Genomic DNA, 19,613 nt, shown 5'->3' on the forward strand with positions numbered 1-19,613 from the left:
TATTCTTTGCACTGTTTGTTCAGAAAAGAACTGGTTTATTGAATGCAAATGTCGTCATGTCTGTAATTTGAATGTATAACTAAAAACATCTTTAATCATGAAGGTAAATTCCATCATACTTTTGTATAAATAATACCTAAATGATTCCACAATAAGTGGACAAAATCACTTTTTTTTTCGAGTGTTCAATTCAACCCAGCTACACTGTCCTTGACCGTGTTCCTGTGAGGGATTAGAGCCGTGTGGCGCAGTAGAGGTCAAGATGACACACTGCTCGGCTGCCTCTTCACACCGTCATCTTATATTATAGCCACATGTCCAATACCTAGACCCTCCAGAAAAACGCGATTATGCGATCGCATAATTTACCGCATAATCAGCAAAATGGCGCAGATTTTTAAAAGGGCGCATATTTATTAAAAGGTCGCATAATCCCCGCATTTTTCCACACAAAATTGAGGGAAAAAAAAGTTAACGTGAAGTAGTGATGTCATCAGCTCGCGCAGGTAAACAACACCGTAGAGTGAATGTGTGGAACTCACACGAGAGAGAAAACAACAAGATCAGCGCCATATAGATTATTTTATACTATTATTATTATATATTATTATAAGGCTCTGACCAAGATGAACAAATCGAATCCATCTCATTTGCCTACGAACATTTCTGCTAAAGACCGGGCAAAGCAGTACCCCGATGTCTTGCACGAAAGTGGGGGGAAACTATTCTGCACCCCGTGCAACTGTGTGTTGGAGCATAAGATAAAATCGACGGTGACGACCCACTTTGATTCATTCAAACATTCGAAAATGCTTTCTGCTGCTGCGGACAAGAAAGCCAAACAACTCGCATTCACCGAGGCATCAACCTCCAAAACCCTTTCGAGGGCTACAAGAAACGAGGTGAGTAGCCTACAAGATTGAAGCTGGTCAGATAACGAACGAGTAAATGAAAACAGAATGAGGCGGAGAAGAGTGTGTGTGTGTGTGTGTGTGAGAGAGAGTGATTAAAATAGCCCATATATAAATACATAAATAACACTTTGTGATGTAGCTTGCTTCTAGTATGCTTGTTTATCATAGGAACTCTTTAAAAGGGCTCACTTTCATTCAGTAGTAGCCTAGTAACAGGGTGTGGGAGAAGAATCACCTTTTTTCCGCCTCCCGCATATTTCGCAACTTTTCGCATATTTCCGCATATTTCGCAACTTCACCGCATAAAATCACATAAAAACCCCGCATGTTTAATCGCATAATCAAGGATTTTAGCCCGCATAATCAAGGATTTTAGCCCGCATAATCAAGGATTTTAGCCCGCGTTTTTCTGGAGGGTCTAAATACCTGTTCCCTGTGTATCAAACTGATTTATCCAATACATTTGAATGATCAATTCTCCCCGAAGGAAAATTCAATTGTCCGTTTCACCCCACTTTCAATTGAACCACCATTAAAATGTATAGAGCCACTTAAAGAACATGAGGTTAGATTGTGCGGTTGTACCCGAGCCGTTTTTCAACCAATTAAAGTAAATGGGGCCCACGCTGTTTTAAAAGAGCCATAAAATGAACATGCAAATTCCCTCATCACCTCTTGTACTTTAAGGCATGTTTATTGCATAGACATAAGAACAAAAAAAACACTATAAATTAGTTCTCGTTATTTAAAGTGGGAACAGTGCACATGCCTGTTGCGTGCTTACATACATAAATCTTGTATATTGTAAGAATAACTCTTGCAGCGGTAGTGTGGCTAAGCGATACCGTGTTCTTAGAAGGGATGCATGCTGGGAAGCTCGAACATTGGAATGGTGAACTTTTCTATTAGTCTATTGTTCTCTTCTCTTATCAGATGGTCGGCTGGGAACACCCAATAAGCTAAAGCACATACAATCCCCTTCTTAAAGGCCCCGGTCTGCTGTCTTTGTCAGGTTTCCCTAATTTAGTATTGATTTTCTGTTTCTATGTGTTCTCGCAGGGCCTCAGTGCTGAGTGTAAGAACCTGTACCCCTTCCTTCTTCCTGTCATCCAGCTGAGCACCGATGTTTCCCAGCCGCCACATGTGTATCTGCTGGAGGATGGACTAGAGCTTTGGTACGGACAAGCATACACAATACTCTTCACATGTATGAGTTATAGAAAAAACTCCCTGATGCAGGCGTAAATGACAAACTTGTCGACATCACTTCCTCCCTTACATGTCATTACACACTGACGCACAGACCACCCATCCATACAGACACTGCATCTGCCTTATTCTGTCTTCTACTCTTCTGTGTTGCTTAATTTACTTTCATTGTCATCCTCATTCACTGTCAGAGTCATGTGGAGTTCATATATAGGAGCCAAGCTGCAAACACTTTGCCAAACAAAATAGTGGTAAATGGGCTCACTGTGAAATCTGTTTCAGAATAATTTGCTTATTCACAGACAACCACTCTCGGTGGGTGATGAAGCTGTGATAATTAATGTTCCTCACAATCCTGCCTTCATGTTATTGTTGAATCACATGCCATTTCAAATGATTTTCTCTCTAGATTCTACTGCAAAACACTTTCTTTTGCAAATGCATTAAGCCTGCAAAGGGTGCAAAAGGTTTGGTTTATTAGAAAATAATTTTCCAGGGTTACCTTTTTGTTACTGTACCATCATCCCTGCTTAACATGTAGCACAAAGTCGTATGTCTCTGTCCTGTCTACATTGTGTCAGAATACTCACTGATTTATCAACCATCACATGTATTTAAGATGTCTTGACATTTCTTTTATCTGAGCCAAACCACGCAAATAACTTTTGCTTTCTTTTTCACTTTTTTCTTAACTCGCTTAACTATGCATTATTTTTCCTCCTTTGTGATGCCCATGTTTTCCTCTTAGCTCACTCTCTGTAATGTGTCCTGTTGTGCTTCTCCTCCCATTTTCTTTTGCCACCTCTAATCTATATCATCTGTACTTCCCTCATTTTCTGTTTTATTATTTGCACTTGCTCTCTTCTCCTCTCATTTAACGTTCTCTTCTGCCTGCTCCCCTCCCCTCTCTCTCTCTCTCTCATCACGCAGGTTGGTGACTCTGGAGAACAGCCCAGCCATAACCCCGGAGCTGCTCAGAATTTTCCAGAACATGGCAGCTTTGATGGGTGAGCTCACATGTAGGGATGGGTATCGTTACTTTTATCGATACCGCTTATCGATCCAGTCTTTTAACGGTACTTTTATCGGTTCTTTTGGAGAAAAAAAAAAGGTAAACTAACTAAACAAATTGTGAACAAAACTAACATTGCTTTTTATTTAAATTAAATACATAGTATTTCACATCAAAAGAAACAACAATGTTTTAACAAATCGTATTAAATCATATTAAATAAAGAATTGTAAACAGAATAGCTGAAACTTTAACAAAATAAATAACTGAGTTACCTCTAATCATTAACCCATGTTTGTATAATTGAGTTAGCTCCGTGTGTTGCTGCTAGTATACATAACACCTGACGTGGAAACGTTACTTGTGGATGGTGCTACAGAGCTACTAGAAAGACAGTCGAACCCGGTGCATTTCTCCGTCTGAATGTGTTGCACTTTTGCAAAATGTTTAGACAAATTGCTCGTGTTACCACCCTTACATGCTAAACTCTTATTGCACTTTTGGCAACGAGCATTGTCCACATCGAGACGGGTAAAGTTTAACCACACCTTGGAGCGCGTTCTCTCCGCCATCTCCTCCGTGTGTGTGTGTTGCTGCATGTAGCAGCTGTGTGTGTGTAAACTGCCCCGCCACCTCGCACACAGACGGGGGAGAGAGATCTCTCGTCTGGATTGGAAAGATCGAAAATACTAAAGATAATCATAGACGCATTTTGCAGTCTTTTTGCATATTAGAAACGGAGTTGGTGACACTAAAACTGCAATATAATGTTTGTGTAGCAATAATACATATGACATATATTTTTTACATGTCTCCAGGTCCGATAACGTCGGAGCTTAACGGTACCACGGTCTTTAATAATTCAGCCCCGGGGCCCGTTTAATACCGGGGCTGGGTACCCATCCCTACTCACATGAGATTCCATTATTTAAAAGCGATTCTGGCTATGCATCTTTTAACTTGTGTTTGTTACGTGTGTGACAAACACAAGCATATATTGAATTAGTGATATGAAATGAAAAAATCATGCTGCTATAATTCAATCTGGAGTTTAATAAGCCTGAGGTCAAATAACGGGTTCTCGTGTATATCTCGTAAAATAATCAGTGTGTGGGTGTGTGGTACAGAGGAGAGACACGGAAAGCATTTCACATCCAAACAGTCAGTCTGTGAGATGGAAAAAAGCAGCATCACATGATGAAATACTTTTAAAACACAGAGAAGTTGAAATGATGAGTAACTTAATGCAATCCATGGACACAGGCTTCATCTTTATAGTTTTCCCACCTCTGGATGGTGTAGCTTTGCAGTATTCTCAAGGCACCAGAGAGAAGTGGCAGATTGAATGGAGCTGGCTGGATGATTCATCACAGGTCTGGGGACATATCACCTGCCAAAATGTGTGTGTGTGTGTCCGTGAGTTAGGTGCTTCTACACATAACGTGTGAGCCAGACTAATATGATCACAAGCTCAGCCTTATTGGGTTATACTGTAGAATTTGATCACTTATTGTGCGGATACACAATCCATGACACACATACGAGCAAGGGATTGGGAAGATCCCCACGGATGAATGAAACAAAGTGGTGCCAGGTAAATGAATGGCAAAGAAGTTGTATACTGTATAGTATGCATACTGCCTCTAAAAAGCTTGGACATGGATGGATGGAAAGATAAAGGAGGCACTTTTATTTTCATCTTGTGATGGCAACAGTTGCGTTACAATTTAGACTAAAGACAGGTCAATAGGTCAAATAGGTGACTGAAGGGTGATACAAAATAATGGAGCCAGAAGCCTATGAAACCTTTGCAAAAAAGCATGTAAAAGCCAAGCATTTGCAACATTTTTGTTTGTATTTAAATGTTTTTATTTAAGTATGTGAGAAGGGGTTGTCACACTTGCCACCGGTCAAAGCATGATACTGAGCATGTATTTGTTTTTGTAACCTAGTAAGAAGGAAAATATAATAAAAGTTCACTGAAAACACGAGTTACATGTATGCAATCATATAAATGTAAAAGTGAAAATGGTAGTCCTCATTGCCTCACCATGATCGATCTAAGTGTATCAAAGTACTAAGTGCACAATAACCAGCTCTCGTATCACTGATATACATGGCTGGTTTAACGAGGGATGAGAGGGGATGTGAAATCGACAAGAAGGCGTACCATAAAGAGGAAATGGAGGGGAAATAAGGGACACATGTTTAAATAATAATACTTACAAGAATAAAGTCAACATTTGACAGATAAAGGGTTAGGGCTTATCAGATGGAGCTGGAAGCACAAAATCCCGGAAGAAAGGATGTATAGGGTGGAGTTGATTATGACTGAAAGAACACTTTGATAGCGTGCTTTGCATATCAGCTGGTAGATTAACCTGCAGACATGCTCTCATTTGTCTGCACCATTTATCTCAGATCTTAACAGATGCAGGCAATGTTTAGTCAGCAGTAGATTATCAATAGTTGTGTTCCCTTGTTTATATCATAGTTTAACAGTTAGCTTGGGGTTTTGGGCGGATTAACGTATAATGAAAATAATATTTCTTCTTAATAGTACTTAGTTGCAGCCCTAGCAAAAAGCAATAATTTTGCTCTGTACTTGTAATATCTTTAAATCCCTATAAAAGACCATAACATTTCTGTTTGTGATCCGACAAGAGCCTGTGTTACAATGTTTTGCCTATCTCCACATATGTCTACATAACCTCAGGGAAATGTTACTATTATTCTCATCCTTCTCTGTGAGTACTACGGAGATGAGCTTTTCTCTACTTGTGACAGACACATTAATGCGAATAAATTAAAACCTTTCACATCTCCCCAGGTTTTACTTTACTAAAGCTAACAGCATTAGTAAAGTAAAAACCCAACATAAGAGCCAAATGTATTTTATAGGTACGTTTTCCTTCTTTTAAGCATTTAGCTTTTTTATGCATGTCAGATTTGTACATTAATATTTCAGTGAATGGTCCCTCTGTGCTTAAGAATCTTCTGGATGCTTTGATGCTGCTCTTACATCATTCTTACTTACTTTTATGTTTACCACTGCCATGCTAACCTGCAGTCATCTGTATAACCAAGAGGGTAGATTGAAAACAACAGAAGACGATTCAGTCATTTAACAATTTGAGATTGATGCATGACAAAACGGTAACACATGTTATATAATAGATCTAGCTATAAACCTTAGATTAATAAAAATAACTATAACTCTATATCTGCTGTGAAGGTCTGCAAAGTATTTCCTACTTGACTGATACAAGTTGTTTAAGAATTTAGAAAACAGTCTTGCTAATAACTCAATTTGCTAGCTGTTCCAGAGCTTTTAATCATGTCACATGACCTTTTATAAAGAGTTATCATGGAATGGTAGATTAATAAATTGATAGATGAAGCGTTTTACAATTTACTTCTCCTCTTATGATTTCTCCTTATCCTGTATTTTCGTAGAGTGTTTTAATGGACTTCCAAAAAGCAGTTGAGAGAATAATTTGAACACTGAATCTGGAAGATGCATTGATGCTTTTGATCATATCCTAAATCACATTTTTAGCAATCTTATATTCTCTTCTCAACTTCACTCCTTTTTTAAGGTTATGAATGATCCACCTTTGCTCTCTCCTCCACATTCTCACTGTCCTGAATCAACCCAAATCCTCGTTCTCCTCTCCAAAGAAACTCTGTAGTAGTCTGATGTCATGCTTTTGTCCTTTACGTCATTATTATGTCCTTTATCTTATTTTTAGTGTCCCTTATTTTAACATAATCTATTTACATCAATGTGTGGTTTCACCACTACAGTATTGTAGCTGCTCATCAGCATTTTGTACCGCCCGAGCCCTCGTTCCCTCGCCCTGTGTCTTTGTATCTCTTGTTATTGTGAAAAATATTTGTTTCCCCTTTGATCAAGTTTAAAGCACAAGCCTCATTAAAGCTAATGAAGTTGTCAAAGCAAGTATTAGAGGTCAAAGCTTCTGTGATGAGTGATGATAGCACAGAGTTATGGTCAAAGGTCAGAATGAATTTGCAAACAGTCGTAAAAACCCGTCCTTGTAACACTGAACACCTAATTAGTGAACTATCATTTAACATTTAACAATCATGCATTTATTTAAGTCATTTTAGAAAAATAGCGTTAAGGAAATTACCTTGGATTTTCGATTTCTGTCTTTCTGTCAGAATAGTCAGTCATCATCTTTGGCTGGTTTTTACAACATTTGGTGGTCCATTCATTTAGTTCATAGAGAGCAATGGCGGGATGTGGGCCATTGAGACTGTCTGGCTTTGTATGTTGTCGCAGCCTGCCAGGTGTGTGGCCTGGCCGGCCCGATAAAGAGCCCCGCTCTATCACGGCAAATTCCCTAATTAGAATGTCAAGAGCCTTGCCTTGGTAAATTGTTAGACCTGCACTACGTTCTGTATCACTGCCACCACGCTCTGAACTAGGACACTATTCAGCTGTGTGCTGCACCGAGCCGATGATGGAGAGTCAGCATGGAAGTTGTTTTCCTTGTTGGTATTACATTGATTAGTGTGAGAAAGTGATAGAGCTAGAATTTCTATTCATTTCAACCTCATTTTATATACAAATAAGAACATGCTGTTTCAAGGTAAATCTGTCCAGGGAAAGGCATGCAACATGTCTAATAAATGATGAGAGGCCTTCAGTCTGAAACATATGGAGGAAATTACAAATGTTCAAAAAAGCAGCAACCACAAATTAACACGGTATCAGAAACCTTGGGACTTGTACTTACAGCTGTTCACTTGTAATTGAATCACCCAACACTCATTTTATTACAAGGTCTGAAACGGGCCAGCGTTAGTAACTTTGTGATCACTTTTCATTAGGGCTGTGCGATTATGGCAAAAATCCTAATCACGATTATTTTGGTCAATAATTGATATCACGATTATTAAAAACGATTATCCATTTACTTTGAAAACATCCATTTATTGAAACAAAAATGTGAACAGTATGTTTTTAACAGTTGATTACCCTGAACTTTAAGTATAATTCAACTGAAAAACCAATAAAAAAAATTAAAAAAAATTACATTTTTTTTTTTTTTTATAAAAATAATAATCGTTTTATTTCGATTACGTTGTTTTCGTAATCGTTGCAAGCCAAAATCGTAATCGAGATTAAAATACGATTAATTGCACAGCCCTACTTTTCATGTCAAACCACACAAAGTACTTGAATGTTTGTTTTTTTGCAAAATAGTTTTTTGGCTTTGACCTCAGAAAAGTAGAGTACAAGCGCTCCATGCCATCGATTCAGTAGCTCATCAACACTTCAATTATTCAAAAATTAATGATAAATCACACTAACTCAAATGATCACGGTCCTTCTTTTTCTGCTGGTGTTAAAACATTTGATGCAAAGTTGAAAAATATTCAACGCTGGCTGGAACCACTAAGTGTTTTGGGATTTTTGCTTAACTTAAATGGCAAATAACTTTCATAGATTCCATACTGATATTGGTCTATCCACAGTACAACATTGCTCAAGGGCCTTTAGAGTAATAACAGCACAAAGCCGGGAATGCAAAACCTTGCTTCATGATCATCCCATCAGTTAGCAATTACTGAGGCAGCCAAAGACATGTCATCCCACCCTCATAAAGATCAATGATGCTGCATTGAGAGCTTTCAGCTTAATCCTTTTCCTATGAAAGAATGTGGTCTCGCAGTTAACTGCCCAGCTAATGTGCTCCATGGATCAATCTGGACATCCCCGTCAAAGGACAATCTCTTATAACAAGCTTCTCAACTAGAATAAATGACTGATTACCGCTATCACAGATGTTGCATATATATGCCCATATTTTCAGCAAAATTGGGATGAATTAGAAAAGCATATCGTTTCAAGAATTTACATAAACACATCTAATTGGTCTTGCAGCTCATCAAGTGATCCTAGAATCCGTTTTCTCCCAATATTTTTTCCCTACGCTCAAACGGCCTATTTTGCCAGGTTTTCCGTATGTATCAGGAACACCTGCAGGCAATCTCTTCAAGTTTGGCACACACTTCGACTCAAGGTTGAGCTAATTAGATTTAGGTTTTAAATGTTCAAGATCACTGTGACTTTACAACACACAAAAATGTGTGTTGGTCATCATTTAGGTTTATTTCATACAAATCTGTAATGGGTTGAAATTATGTTAAGGACAGGCATTTATTAAAAGTGCAACTTGACCGGCTGGCGAAGACGTACATCTCCAAGACAGTCATTCTAGTTCCGGCTCATTTGCTATTAATGTTTATTGTGTGTACTGGATGTTCACTATTGTCCATATCACTTTTTAACCATTGTGTCCACCAGTGCCATTCTTTCCTGTAGATTGAATGGTAGCGTATTTGGGGCAAACCTATGTAGCAGTGTGTTTATTTGTATCCAGTGCATTCATTGTTTCTCAAGGTTTGATATTGTAATTATCTATATATTTTTATCCTTCTAAATCTCTTGATAATTTGAACCTGATCAATCTTTTAGCTGCTGTTGCTGCAACTTGTATGAGATGCTTCAAGTTTTTCCCAGGCACAGACAGCACAGCGCTAGAAACTTTTTTCATTTTTCATCTCATACATAACTGTCTCCCCATAAATGTGTTTTTTGCTACTTCATTGAATCCCTTGCTGAACTATTATTGCTTTTCTCATGCTTGATTACTCGTCCATGATTTTTCAAAGACTCCAGTCACTCCCGCACAGCTGGCTTCCCATCATGTTGTTTTTATGTTTTGCAATGAGTCCTTTGTGTACAGTAAAACCTGTCAGATGAGGTTGTCTTTGGAAAGCTGCAGGGGTAATGTTATACCCATAAGAATGTATTTAAGGAGTTAAGCTTTAATAAGATAGCAATGCAAAAGCTATCATCAGCACAATACAAATGGTTTGACTTCTCTCCTGAGGTTGTCCCTCTAACTTTTCTATATTTCCCATTTAAACTTAAATTAATAGATGAATATACATTTAAAAATAAAATAGTCCTTTTCCATTTGTAAACCTCCATCATAGGGCTTTACTCAGTTCAAACATTTTCTATATGGCAGGCTCACACTACACTATGTCCTTATGGCACTTTAGTACATATTTTGGCTCTCCTTTTTTTGTATCTGTTAACTTTCATCATTTAGCAAACATTGCCATCCCCATCACACACTTGGTTTGGGAGATGACCAACATTTTTTCAATGTCCCCAACAATCATTACAGGCACTTCAGAGGCCGTTATCACAGTCAGATGTGAGGCTCATTTTCCTGTTAATGTTGATAACCGAAGCGGATTCAGCAGCAAATGCCCAGGGCTATGAAGGATGTACTAAGGCGTAATCAGTGCGTGTGTGTGTGTGTGTGTGTGTGTGTGTGTGGTGTGTGTGTGTGTGTGTGTGTGTGTGTGTGTGTGTGTGTGTGTGTGTGTGTGTGTGTGTGTGTGTGTGTGTGTGTGTGTGTGTGTGTGTGTGTGTGTGTGTGTGTGTGTGTGTTGTGTGTGTGTGTGTGTGTGTGTGTGTGTGTGTGTGTGTGTGTGTGTGTGTGTGTGTGTGTGTGTGTGTGTGTGTAGTTGTGTGTGTGTGTGTGTGTGTGTTGTGTGTGTGTGTGTGTGTGTGTGTGTGTGTGGTGTGTGTGTGTGTGTGGTCAGATTGCATTGTTATTTAAGTGTTTACAACTAATTACACCTGCAATATAATTTTTTAGAAGAGAATATAGTGAACAAAGTAAGAAAAAGTCAAATATCTGTAAAAATACATGTGAGATTAAGTGAAAAAATACCCAAAGACTCCTAAAACTAGGGCAGCATTCGCCTTCAGCGCTCACGGAGTTGAGGCAAAAATGTTTCCAACTGAAATAAACCAACCATAAAATAAGTTTATGATTTTACTGATGCTCAGGATGACAATCATCCCCACACTTGTTTTTTACCCTCTTGGGTATAAAGCCCTATTTTCTGCCCAGAAAAATAGGGATTTAGTGTAAGCTGGTGCAGTATTGTATGTAACAGACAATTGCTTCTTTCATCGACAGCACCAGGCATTCGTTGTCTCAGGATTTGTCCTAGGACTCTTCCTCCTGGGGTCACACTTCACTCCAGATATAACCTTTTGTTAAATGTGTCAGTCCAGGCTTATGCTTCCCTGCTATCTAATCTGGAGTTGCCTTCAATATGTGCCTGTGGTCTTGTATCTCGCTCATAAACAGTCCCTTACATATTTGTATCATCCTGCGCCTGTGGAGTCATACTGGTGGCGTCTGAGCTCAAAGCAATGATATAAGAGGTTGATTAGCTGTTGCTGGAGGACTGCTGTTAGAGCTGTTCAGGCATATGTCACCAGCACCAGAGGTTCAAAGCCTTCTTCCTGTCGTCGAATCGCAATTTGTTTCAGTTACACGGTCTGGCTCAGTATGATGACTAATGTGTTTAGCTTCCATACTTTGTGATATGAAGCTGTGAGACTTGCTTCCCACAACCATTATTACTTTGATATCGCCTAAAGCTTGTTTAAATCTGCACTCCATTTTCTTTCTCCTCTGCTTCTCAGATGCACAAAACATTGAATTACAATCTAAACACATGAAGAAGAGTATGTCAATTATATTTGTAGTATGTCAATTATTGTTATCTACTGATTAGTTTATAATATACAAGTGAACAACCCTTTGTGTTGACTGAGTATTGTGGGTTTTTCAGAGGTTGTGCACACATGCTTGTGTGTTGTTTGAGTGTAGTGTACATAACAGTTTGACACGGCTCAGACATCGCTGCTCTCGGAGTGCTTGACTATTTACTGCCCTTTCTCAAGGTTGTGTTCCCCTCAAGGCGAGTGTGTGTTCGCATAAATAAACACGTCCTTTTTTTCTTGTTGCAGTGCATAATAATTTGCATGATTGGCAGGTATTAAAGTTGTAGGAATTGCTCGATGCATTTTATTAGTTTTAATATTTGATGCTGAAAGGGTCATACTGTTGTGAATATAACTGTACAGAGCCCTGTTAACCTTTAGGACAAAGTAATTCAGTACAGGTTGATTCATTTAGAATGTGTTGCCTCATTCCTTGAATACAAGGAAACATTTGTACCTAGCCTGTAAATACATGTCGTGCACAGATGCTATTTACCTGAGCTGCATTGTTTCGATTTAATAAGAATATATCCCCAAATGTTATGGATTGTATACTTTACCCAATGTCAATGTTGTGATATTAGGCCTCAATTCCTACTTTGAGAAACCTCTGGACTTTAGCACACTAAAGTAGTTGGTGTATCTATTTCCCAAACAGCAGCACATACTGTATCTGTGTAAAGCCCTCACAGTACCCATACAACGGTGAAGTCTCAGGTATCTTCTATCCATATTTTATAGGTTTGTTTTTACTGATTTATATCATTGAAGGTCACTTAATATAAAAATAAGGACAACATTGTAGATTCCCTTGTGTATTACTCCATGTACTACAGAAACTGATAAATCAGCCTTTTAGTTAGTATGATGAAATACTTGCATTCACAAAATGCACCAAAAACAAAAAAAGATTATCTATTTGGCTCCAGTACTGCGGACCTGTCATGCTTCCTTGTCCGATGACAGTGTCCTTGTTCACCCACTGTTAAGCAATCTGTTGCCTTTGCTTTATGCTTTAGACAAATAATGGCCTTACCTGACCACAGGGAAGCATTTGTTGTAGTGGAGCGATCATCCTTCCCTGTCTGTCGCCCCATGCTACAATATACTGCACACAATAACAAAGGGAACATCAGAGCAATTCCTTTAATGCACATTTAATGTCACGTTGACATTTTACACCATGACTCTTTGTTGTTTGTACTTATTCTTGTTTTTGCATACATCTTTGCAGCTGATTGGTTTTAAAATCAATCAGTGTCCTCTCTTGATCTGAGCTCACCTAACCAGCCTGCACAGTGCCTGTGTTTAGCGTAATGCTGCTCCCTGCTATGATGGCTGTGTTGAATATTTATGTGTGCTGACTGAATTAGAAAATAGGGCCCTGGAATACATTATGTACCTGCACACATAACAGATGCTAGAACACATTATGTTCATTACCTCACCGTGGCTGGCAGATGGCTAGGGATAACATATTGCATACATCAACTCTAACCTGTTTGCACTGGCATGGTTAGACTGGACGTCCTCTAAGTACTTACCAGTTACTGTGATTCTCCTCCCATCCCATTAATATATATATATTTCATTTTTCGAGATTTTCAATACAACAAAATCAATATATATGGCAAACACACATTAAAATAAATAAAATAGACAATGGTAATGACCTTGTTCTGTAAAGGCAGGCACTGAGCTTCAGACTGGTTACAAAAGAACATATTCAAGGAATGAGATAGAAAACATCATTAACTTAATGATTACCTCTCACCGCCTGATGATAGTCAACACACATCTAAACCATGCCCTAGACACCAACATATAACCCACATAATTGCCGTCATAGCCTTGTATTCAAAGCTAACCTGATTAAACTCAAAGAGCCTTCATGGCCACTTCCCAGATGATAGTCTTGGTTTATATGCTCGGTGTGTGTTTGGAGTGTTTGCATGCAGATGTGTGTGTTAACGTCTTAGTTCCTGTCTGCCCATCAGCTGTCTTTCAGTCCCCTCTCCTCTCTTCCTGACCTCTCACTCTATGTGTGTGTCCGTGTGTGTCCGTATTACCCACTGAGTCTATTCTTGGTGTTAAGGTCTGTTACCATGCCAGTTTACATTAGTATCAAAGCTTATATCCTTCTGTCTATATGTAAGTTCTGGTGTATATTTAAGCTGTCTCATACTGCTCATGTCCTCCTTATTTTAATCAGCTACGCTTTCTATTTGCAAACTAGATCAGCCTTCTCTTCTGTGTCCTGTTTTCTCTCGTCCTGGTCTGAAGCAGACTCAAAACACCATAACTTCTCCCTCTCTCCCTTAACCCCTTTTGTTCAGCAAAATATATTTTTGCTCAGCTGCCCCTTCCCCATTTCCTACTCCCAAGCTTCATGCACTCTTGAACCACACCCACATTTATGTATATATATATATAAGGCAAAGATCAGACAAACAAGACAAGGTACAAAAAGGATTTCATGCTGTTACAATTAGGCAACAGCATGCTTAACAATTAAGCTTCAGTTATTTTTAGTAGATTCTCACCTTCTCTTACAACCTCTAATTGCTGGCAAATAAGCAGCCACTTGTTTATTTTTTAATTGAAGGCAAAAAGCTTTTTCTAAAATTACCACTTTGTGTTTCTTTTCTTTTTTCTGTGTTGGTTGAAGTTCCTTTCAGCATGTTTGATAAAACATCAAAGCACCTGTTACAGAGTAAAGAAAAACCTTGATGTTATTTTTATGGACGAGATTAACCCCGGTTGTTAAGCTTGTTGTACACAATCCAGTTTGTCTATCATTTTACATACATGACTTTACATAATTTGTTTCCATCCCTACCTTAACACATACCCTGTTTGTCTAATTGGTAATTTTAACATCTAATGTTGTGTTTCAGAGATGAGCTCGGAGAACATGCGAACCTGCTTTCAGATCGTTAATGCCTACTTATATTTGTCTGCCACTGACTTCTTACAGGTGAGAATCACACACACACACACACACTCACTCACTCACTCACTCACTCACTCACTCACTCACTCACTCACTCACTCACTCACTCACTCACACACACTTTTAAACTGCAATATAATCCACATAAAGTAAAATGTTTAATCCACGTAAAATGTAAAACTCCCCCTTGCCTATATGTTTCCTCAGAACTATGCAGAATCCTTGTGCCGAGCTTTCTGCGCTCTGCTGAAAGACATCACAGATGAGGGACAGGTCCAAGTGCTCAAGGTACCCTCACCCTATCCCTCTTCCACATAACTTTATTACTTCTGTTGATTCTCTTGTTCTCTCTCTTCCCTCAGGGTTGTTTTATTCACCCTCCCTTCTTAAGTTCCACCACAGTGTTGGTTTGTTTTGTCTGGTTGGCCTACTGAACAGCATGTTTGCTAGGATAGACATTAAATGCTGCATACACAGACACACACCCATAAACAAACTGACAGCGCTGCTTGTGAATTGATACTATGTTATATTGCTAGAGGAGCCTTGATATTCTCACTTCTAATAGATTCTCATTTTCCAGCATTCACAATTTGGAACTTTTTTACTGTCTTTTTTGCACTCAAGCCACCAAGCCCCTTAATTGGGTCAATTTGGTAAGGGCCACAAATCTAAATGGAATTAAAAGCATTACAGAAAAGGCATTAAGGAAACTTAACACAACGTTTATTGAATTTAACTCTTCATTTAAAATAGATTATCATAAAGAAAATCTTAAATAAGATAATGACATTAACTTTAAAATAAGTACTTTTTTTTATGGGTTAAGATGAGCAGGACAATACTTTTTCAACTGACGTTTTTCTTGGTTTACTTCAGTGTGCGCGTGTGTGTTCGTGTGAGTGCTTGTATGTGTCCATGGGAGTGTGTGTGTGTCCATGTGAGTGTGCATTTATGTTGTTTGCACCGCTTCAGTATGCAGAATGCCAAGGAGCTTTAGCTTATCTTAGTAAAGCTCAGGGGCATTACGGCACATCTGGCTCATGCTAATCCTTTGTTCTATGGAGAGAGAGCCAGCGGACAATAAACCTGTCAACCTACACACCGTGTGCACACCATGTGCACACCGCAGCTCGCCACACACGGCCTCCCTGAGAACATAGGGATCAGAGTAATAAGCCTGTGTTCCTTTGAAAAGTTCACATGCATTTACACACTTACAGAGCCTCTCAGTGCCTGTCCCTGTGCTTCTGTGTTTTGCTGACCTTTCAGTTAAACATTCTCATTTGAGGCTTACATTTGCAAATTGTGATGTTAAAGTGTTGCATCATCATTTTGTTTTAGTCTGGATTAATGATGTTCAGTCTCCCTGAATAATGATCGGGGAAACTGAATTCCGTCCCTGTCAAATGTAAATATGACTGAGGTGTTTTTCAAGTCAAGCTCATGCATTTCTGAACCTTTCAGAATGCTATGGCCTTCATGAAGGTTAGGATTTATTGAAGGTAATGCTGTGCAAACAATTAATGTTCTGCAAATATCTGGATATAAGCTAGATATCATCTAATATTTTGGATATTATAATATGGCAGAAGTGTTTTCTTCCCTGTTTTTGAAGCTGAACTTACCAGAATGTTTTTGCTGTTCTACTTTTACCCACTATTTTTTCAATACTGATGATAATTTATATTTATAAACGTTTAATGAAAGCACCAATATTAAACCCTACAATATCCGCAAATATCGTTATTAATGCATTCGGTTAAAAAAATTAACGTTTTCACATTACTTTTATCTTATTGTGGCACTGTTTTGTTGCTGTACTTATTCTTTTTATTTCACCTTAAATGCTCATGCAAATTTCTTGGGAAACTTAAGGAAATGACCTTGCTGCACACTGTAGGTCAGACCCTCAATTATAAGGAGGCTTTTCTACACTCTTGTATTATCTCTTGAAAAATGAAGCTCACATTAACTCCCTTTTGCCCCGCATGGCCTCCCACACTTTGCTGCCTTCATATCATCCTTTGTCTGACCCCCACTGCCTCTCCTTTGGCACACTCCTTTTCTGGCCCAAGTTCTCCCTTCTGTTTCTCTTTGCTACTTTCCTTACTTTCCTCTCTGAGTACCGTCTCTAATCCTCCCTGTTCATGTGTCTCTGCAGGTGGTAGAGATAGCTTTAAAGGTTAGCCCCATACTGGGAGCCCACATGTTCCAGCCCCTGCTGCCAGCTGTCTTCAGAGGTATCGTGGACGGTGAGGTGAGTTTTACCTCAACACGGATCGGAACTTGAATTATGAAGAATTGAACAATGTGGAAAATATGTGTAATAATCCCTATGGTGCATATTCACTAATTTACTGAATACTTTAACATTTGATCCTAATAAACCTTAAAAAAAAAAAAAAGTGTCCTGCTCCGGCATCTACTTTCAGTTTGCCCTTTCGTGTCACTGAAAAATGAATCAATATGGAGACTGTATAGTGGTGTTCATTGATCATTTAGCTCAGTTAAGGGTCACAGGGATGCCTTTCAAGGATTCTGCTGTGTCAGTAGACCCGTCATCTTTCCCCTTATCATGCTTAATGAACTTTACTTTATGTAAAAGCATTTGCTCATGGTTATGTCTCCACGTCAAAATGAGTGATTGTGTATATACATCGCTGTGTGTGTGTTGTACAGAGATATCCTGTGGTGATGTCCACCTACCTAGGAATTATGGGTCGCATCCTGCTCCAGAACTCCAGCTTCTTCTCCTCTTTGCTCACTCAAATGGCCACGGATCGCAGCCAGAAGGTGAGATTCGATGTTCCCGCTTCATTTCTGTCTCCTCAGCATAAGTCTCTGTGAATATTTGAAGACATAACATGCAAAGTGCCCGTTAAAAGGGGATAACTCTGAACGAGGCCAAGCGTAATGAGCCAAGGAATTCAAAGTGGGAATCGGTTCAGAACGTCTCGTTTTGAGTGGTCATCCATTCGCCGTGAAACCCTGACATATTGTTTTTCTCTGAGCAACTTTTCCTGGTTTTGTAGTCATTTTGATTTATACAGCCCAATATCACAAAATGGCCTCAAGGTGCCTTTAACATTCTGCCTTTATCTAAATAAATGAAGGCTCAAGAGTTTTCTCCTCATCACACACTCGTGTTTTGACTTTGTTCACTTTTATGTAAAAAGTAGACCCATATTTAAATATATAAATAATATCTATCGGTACACTGTATATTAGGTTGTCAGTCTCTTTTTATGTGACTCTTTCTTAAACTCTTTGTATATTTATTTGATGTCCTCTATTTGTGTCTCCACTTCCGTCCCCCCACTCTCTCCTCATCAGATGGACGAGTTGTTTGGCAGTGTGATAGAGATGTGGGTCGACCGCATGGACAACATCACTCAGCCGGAGAGGAGGAAGCTGTCCTCTCTGGCTCTGCTTTCCCTTCTTCCATCCGACAACAGGTGAGAAACATGTGTCATTCATTTATGTGCAGATGTGGCTTTGAACTTGTGGGAAGTGAAGAGACATACTTCACACATTGAATTACTCAGCTTTTTAAAAATGTTTTATTGACTATAGCTGTTGGAATTATCCTTCTTTGAGAGATCTGTGTTGCGTAACAAGTTGTCGCCAACAGCAGAACATATTATAGGTTGTTAAAACATTGGATAACGACATTACATTTTTCATATACCACACAATGCCGCACAAAATCAGCCTTCACATCACATGTATGATGCAAAGTGCAGGCAAACATGGGGCACATGTCCTCTAGACTAGGGATGGGTACCTCACCCTGGTATTAAAGGGGCCCGGGGCTGAATTCTTAAAGAACGTGGTACCGTTAAGCTCCGGCGTTATCTCTTCATCGAGTAACTTTTCCACGTCAGGTGTTATGTATACTAGCAGCAACACACGGAGTTAACAAAATTATACAAACATGGGTTAATGATTAGAGGTAACTGAGTTATTTATTTTGTTAAAGTTTCAGCTATTCTGTTTACAGTTCTGTCATCACATTATTTATTACGATTTGTTAAAACACTGTTGTATCTTTTGATGTGAAATATTACTTATTTAATTTAAAGGGGACCTATCATGCAAAATGCACTTTTTGATGTCTTTTATACATAAATATGTGTCCCCGGTGTGTCAGGGAACTCACGCAGCGTCAGAAAATAAAACCCTCTCTCTTTTCCTCCGTACCCAAATCTCTAAAAACGGGGATACAACGGAGCTGATCCAGATTTGCAGGGGTATCTCCTCTTGCACTTTATGTAGCTCTTGTATCTTCTCTTGCACTTTATATGTCGTTGCTGCTATATTGTATTACCATGTCATACATACTTGTGTATGCTGCTCTTGCTCTTTTGCACTTTTTTGCATATCATGTATTTTGTTTTTGCTATGTTTGTAAAATGTAATTTTCTTAAATGTTTTATGTGAGGGACTGCGGATGGAAATTAGCTCAAAGCTAAATCTGGCACTGTTACGCTTGACACATTTTAATGTTTCAAGTGTTCATTACTGTGCATTGTCCCTGCCAAATAAACAAAAATAATATCGGAAATGTGGACCCACAGCACTATCAGAAACATTGCTATAAGAAACAATGCCCGACTGTTTTGGACGTAATATGGTCGGTGTTTACATTAGCATCGCTAACACTCAGAGCTAACCTGTACTGGAGAGAGCATGTGTGTGAAGAAGCAGGAAATAAAAAGAAACTCACCTTGTGGTATAACCGGCAAGAGAGAAAGCCTTTGAGCTCCATACTGTTTCAGAAATAATCCTTGATCTAATAATCCTTGCGTTTCATCACCGCAGCATTTTAGACAGTATCTGCCAGGTCCCGCATGAGCCAGCATAAGCTCCGCCCCCTTTTATTTATTTATT

General features: G+C 38.9%; 1 protein-coding gene across 1 annotated transcript in view; it reads left to right on the forward strand.

The window, feature by feature from the left end:
* Positions 1 to 19,613, forward strand: part of ipo11 (importin 11) — a 115,413-nt gene that overhangs the window by 56,123 nt on the left and 39,677 nt on the right. The window contains exons 21-27 of the mRNA XM_034118473.1: positions 1,974 to 2,089; positions 3,054 to 3,130; positions 14,665 to 14,744; positions 14,928 to 15,008; positions 16,885 to 16,980; positions 17,403 to 17,516; positions 18,057 to 18,178. Of these exons, the coding sequence (XP_033974364.1) occupies positions 1,974 to 2,089; positions 3,054 to 3,130; positions 14,665 to 14,744; positions 14,928 to 15,008; positions 16,885 to 16,980; positions 17,403 to 17,516; positions 18,057 to 18,178 (686 nt within the window). The remainder of the gene's footprint in view (positions 1 to 1,973; positions 2,090 to 3,053; positions 3,131 to 14,664; positions 14,745 to 14,927; positions 15,009 to 16,884; positions 16,981 to 17,402; positions 17,517 to 18,056; positions 18,179 to 19,613) is intronic.

Source organism: Trematomus bernacchii, unplaced genomic scaffold (genome assembly GCF_902827165.1).
Source record: "Trematomus bernacchii unplaced genomic scaffold, fTreBer1.1, whole genome shotgun sequence".
Classification (NCBI taxonomy): Eukaryota; Metazoa; Chordata; class Actinopteri; order Perciformes; family Nototheniidae; genus Trematomus; species Trematomus bernacchii.